Source organism: Sinocyclocheilus grahami, unplaced genomic scaffold (assembly GCF_001515645.1).
Source record: "Sinocyclocheilus grahami isolate Dianchi unplaced genomic scaffold, SAMN03320097.WGS_v1.1 scaffold57.1, whole genome shotgun sequence".
NCBI lineage: Eukaryota > Metazoa > Chordata > Actinopteri > Cypriniformes > Cyprinidae > Sinocyclocheilus > Sinocyclocheilus grahami.
In genome coordinates, this window is record NW_015505236.1 from 2983913 (window position 1) to 2989181 (window position 5269).

General features: G+C 35.3%; 1 protein-coding gene across 1 annotated transcript; it reads left to right on the forward strand.

Moving 5' to 3' along the window:
- Nucleotides 1-1908: 1908 nt before the first annotated feature.
- Nucleotides 1909-4994, forward strand: LOC107584168 (peptidyl-prolyl cis-trans isomerase FKBP7-like). The gene is made up of 4 exons (XM_016270672.1): nt 1909-2188; nt 2381-2532; nt 4125-4252; nt 4376-4994. Exons 1-4 carry the CDS (start codon nt 1962-1964, stop codon nt 4535-4537), a joined length of 669 nt encoding a protein of 222 aa, XP_016126158.1. The 5' UTR covers nt 1909-1961; the 3' UTR covers nt 4538-4994.
- Nucleotides 4995-5269: the final 275 nt, after the last annotated feature.

Below are 5269 nucleotides of genomic sequence, written 5' to 3' on the forward strand. Positions count from 1 at the left end.
AGAGAGTGAGAGAGGGCGAGAGTGATAACGCATGAGAGCTTGAACGCTTTTCCCTTGATCTGAGGTTTACACGCTATTACCGTAACGCCTAGTATATGCGCGCACCACAAAACAACGTGGCGGCTAGAATGACCGTATTTTTCAAAGTGGAGGCTGGCCTGACCGCAGTAAACTACAGACATTTTCACTGAAAATAACTAGAGACATTTAACTTTTGTTTCACAAAATAAATTACATGGTCCTTAAGGGGGGGACGTTTTCCCCCACTCTACCTAACTAAAGAGACTATACCTTGACGGAACCAGACTCTTTTTGTAGTAACACTTTTCGGGTTTTGCACTTTGAAGACGATCCCTTCGGACTTGTCTCTCAGCCGCCTGCGCATACAGATCAATGTATTTTGTCCAGTGCAGAGGAAAGCTCGTTTTGAGGAAAATTTGGTTGTAGCTGGTTGTCTACCTCAGTGTTTCCCAACCGGGGTGCCGTGTAAAAAAATTATTTTTTAATATTTTTAAATTGCTAAAATGTTCAAAAAAGCATCTATTATATAATATCCATTTCTGATGTCGCCAATAATTAGAGATGCACCAAAATTTTGGCTGCCGAAAATGAGTTCACCGCTCAGGTTTCACTTTCACGTGGTGTGACGCTCCGCGTATTATTCCGCTCTATGTGTGCGCTCCGCTCAGTCGCTCCACTCGTATACCGTTCATGCTCATCGGAACAGCAAAGTGCACTCAAAAATTGAGCCGACAGGAAACATCGATGTAGTACAGTATTGTTTCTGTCTGCAATAGCCCTACTGTGTTGTAACATGGTGTGGTATATGAGCAACTCTGGTAACGCTGCCCTCTCATTCATTGATCTGCAAACCGCATGTTATGCTCACGTGTTCTGATAATAATAGCTTTCTAGGACTAAACATTATTTGGATAATTGGTAAAAAAACAAAACAAAAAAAAAGAGTTAAATATCTTAACCCTACTGTTAGACCTACCTGAAAAACTAAAAAGCAATTTATTTATTTCGAAGGCCTGTCGTTATTTTTTATTTGTGCTATCATTATTAATTTCTTTATTTGTTCTTATTTTATTACTGACTGCTTACTTGTCATTTTTTATACAATTCAAAGTTTGAAATCAAGCTATCTCGCGCTACTGCACCAAAATTACCCCACTCTAAAATTAAAAAAACTTTAATTTGTGAGATTTGTGAGATAGCTAGTTATAATGGTAATTAAATAATATTTACATATGTATACAAGCCTACATTAGAATCTGTCATATAGTCTCTTCATTAGAAATGAGCTGATTACTGATTGCCACCATTGATGGACAAAATATAAAAAAATATCTGTATGACATTATATTCTGCAGTTCTTCCCTGCTGTACCGAATGTCTATACTTTTCAAATTATCCTATCGAAGTTAGAAATTCAAATATTTTGACAAAATGAATTTTGTAGGGTGCCACAAGTTTGTTAACATTTCCAAAGGGTGCCTCGACTAAAAAAAGGTTGGGAAACACTGGTCTACGTAACTACGTTTGAAAAGAGGTGGTATTTGTGTAGTAATAACTTTAAGCTCACGATTTATTGATCCGGGAAAGTCGAATCTGTGAATATGTTGCCACCTTTACTGTAGGCTACACTCCTCTAACGTTAGTTAAGAAACGGATTAATGTTCTTCTAAAGGCCAGCTCACGCCACACAGACAAACACGAACAAAGTTGGCCTTTGGATTTAGAATTTTATGAAAAATAATAACTGATCATGTTCACATGTTTGTTGGCGTTTGTCTGTGCAGTGTGAATTGGCCTTACAATGTATAGTTTGCTTAGATTCAAGACATAAACTCATGCGGATTTTTAATAACACCCCCAAAAGTGAAGTGCGAAATTTGAGTACTGGGCGGCGCTGCCGAGTCAGCTCAGCTGTCCGGCCCCCGACGCCACGCCGACAGATGTGCAAGATGTCCCCGCGGTTTACATTTTACTTCTGCTTGATTTGGTCTCTGCAAACCCTCAATCCCTTCATCGTATTGATTCGGGCAAATGAATCAAATCAAGATGTTAAAATCGAGGTTACGTTTCTGCCAGAAAACTGCAGCCAGAAAGCCAAGAGAGGAGACATGCTGAATGCTCATTATGATGGATATCTAGTTAAAGATGGATCTCAGTTCTACTGCAGGTAAACGCATTTTTTTTTTACAAATAAAGTTGTTGTATTAATGCAATGCAGGTTATATTTACCTGAGAGAGAGAGAGAGAATGGGGGGGGGGGGGGTATTTAGTATTTAATGGAGTTGTAGATAAAAGCTTAATAATAAAGTATTTTATTTCCAGCCAATGCCAAGTAAAGCTGTTCGTATTCATTTTCTAGTCGATCGACAAACACGGGACACCCACACTGGTTTGTGTTAGGCGTTGGAGAAGTTATTAAGGGCCTCGATTTAGGGCTGAACGGCATGTGTCCCGGGGAGAAGAGAAAAGTTACAATTCCTCCGTCTCTGGCATACGGCGAGAAAGGAAAAGGTAGGTCTTTTCTCTCTTGCAGTCCGCAGACAGACCCTTCGCTCGCTCCAAACACGCAAAGTAACAGTCCCTTACACAGGTGGCGCTGTTTTGCTTTTTTTTTGTTGCTTTGGTGTTGTTGTTGTTTTTAATTACATTGATTTGGACAATATTTTAGATAACAGCTCAGCAGAAAATTATCATTCTTACCCCCCCCCCCCCCTTTTTTTTTAGATATTTTATTAAAAGCCCAACTTATAGAAATGTGAATAATTTTTGTCATTGTACTGATAAATTATGTGCTAGATAATTAATATTATCTGAAAATGTACTTGTTTCACAGTGATCCCAAAACAGCTTAATGAAAAGGTAACAACTTTCATTTATAAATCATTAGCAAACATTATATAATGCTTAACAGATCATTAGTTAATATATATTCACATAGCTAGAAATATGAGATAATGTTCTTGTTAATGTTTACTAATGAACTTACTAAACATTACCTAATGATTAACATATGGTTATTTAATGTAAACTGAAATGCTTACAAATGTCAGTAAACTTTAAGTTCATTTGATCCTCATTTGTTGGTCTTTGTAGACCTCTATTTACACATCTTAATAAATAATCTATTAATTATTTGTTCACGTTTTTGCAGTACCCAATCTAAAGCGGAAACTATTCATCATTTGCAAATGTTTATAAAATGTTTACTAAACATTAATACCTTTCTGAGCTGTCATCTCAATGGCAAAAAGTGTCCCGAAAGACCTGAATTGACCCTATTCACACATCTTTACTAATCATTCATTAATCATTTGTTCATGTTTTTGCAGTACCCAATCTAAAGCGGAAACTATTCATCATTTGTAAATGTTTATAAATGATTACTAATCATTTAGTATCTTTATGGGCATTGGACTTTTAGCTACTGTAACAATGTTTGTGTAAAGGGTGGCTGGTTAAGTTTAGCTAAATGCTTGCTAAAGACATAACAGATTGTAATTTTGGTGCAAAAAATGTTTTTATTGCCTCAACACTCACTCACAGGAGAAAACAAGATTAAAGATTAAGATGAAAGATTCAAGATTAAAAGAAAATACTTTATTTCATTTATCAAAACAATATAATATAAACAGACTGAACCGTGTTCCCTTATAATAATCAAATTGACCCCTGTACACTGTTGACCTTTTAACCAACCCTTAAACCTACCCATACCACCAAACCTGGCCCTATCCTTACCCGTATCACACCTCAATTGCAGCTAAAGTGTCGTGGATTAACACAAGCTTTTATTTGTAGATTTTCAATAAGTGCTTGATCACATGGATCTGAAAGTTTAACGACATTTGTAAGCATTTTAACTTATAGGAAATAATGATTTGTTTGAACATTATCTAACGTTTAATACGTTTATTAACAAACATTAACAAGCACATTATCTCACGTTTCTACCTCTTTGAATATATATTAACTAATGATCCATTAAGCATTACACAATGTTTGTTAATGATTTATTGATGAAAGTTATTATAAAGTGTTACCAATACAGTTTTTAAGGTTTAAGATTTAAACCATTAACATATCACCTTTCTGTGGCGGATTAGGTCCTGTACCGCCAAATGCAACAGTGGTCTTTGAGGTGGAGCTTTTGTACATATCCAGAGGACCACGCAGCATAGAAGCCTTCAATGAAATTGACATTGACAACGACAAGGCCCTGACAAAAGAAGAGGTAATAGATATCAGTTAATGCATGTTAATTGTTGTATTAGGAATTTTCTTTTGCATACCTAATTTTTATGTATTCATTATTATTGTTTTTAAAATGTACATATTGTCATTTTTGGATTTACAGATTAAAGAATACTTGAGGATGGAAGCAAAGAAGTTAAATACACAGAAAGATGAATCCTATTTTGATGATGTTGTGGCAGATGTGTTCCATAAGAATGATCACAATGCTGATGGGACCTTATCACTAAAGGAGTACAATGTTTATGACCATGATGAACTATAAACACTACTAGATTATCTACAAGATATTCTTCAAACTGTAGAGTTGATGAACACCACTAAATTTTGAATAAAGTTGAAACTTTAAACTTGTACTGGTTGCATAATGCAAAAACCTAAACAGGGCATAAAAAGGTACTTTTTAAAAACTGTTCAGGCCTTTTCTCAAAATGCTTGCATCTGCTCAAATTTATCATCTTATAATGTTCTTCTAAGAAAAAAATGTTCTTTTAAGAACTGTTTACAGATAGGTTCTTTGGGGAACTAAAAATGGTTCTTCTATGGCATTGCTGCGAAAATCCTCTTTATTTTTAGTGTAAACAGCCTTGTTTTTTGAACACAGCTCACAATGTTAAACTATTCACAGATTTACAATTACCAATAGACCAATATAACCCATATCAGTCAACCACTATTTACAACCAAACAATTCAGACATATGAACTCAAGGATTGCATTTACAGCTCTGTTTAAATCATTATCATTTTAAATGTTGTCTTAACATTGTGTAATGTTGACAATGTTGTCAAAAATGACTTGATGATAATAATAATAAAGAAGTTTCCATGACACATTGTTCACATGATTCCATAAGGGGGGAAAAAAGGCACATTTCATTGACCAACCTTAAAGGGGTCCTATTATACTCTTGTACAAAGTCTTGATTTTGTTTTGGGGGTGTACTAGAACAGGCTCTCATACTAGGTTGTTCGAAAAACACATTATTTTTCACACA

What these genes read in the sequence shown, in the direction of transcription:
- LOC107584168 (XM_016270672.1), top strand. Translation starts at nt 1,962, where the DNA reads ATGTGCAAGATGTCCCCGCGGTTTACATTTTACTTCTGCTTGATTTGG. An exon ending in ATACGGCGAGAAAGGAAAAG is followed by an intron (nt 2,533 to 4,124) that starts GTAGGTCTTTTC and finishes GTGGCGGATTAG; the next exon opens with GTCCTGTACCGCCAAATGCA. An exon ending in AGGCCCTGACAAAAGAAGAG is followed by an intron (nt 4,253 to 4,375) that starts GTAATAGATATC and finishes TTGGATTTACAG; the next exon opens with ATTAAAGAATACTTGAGGAT.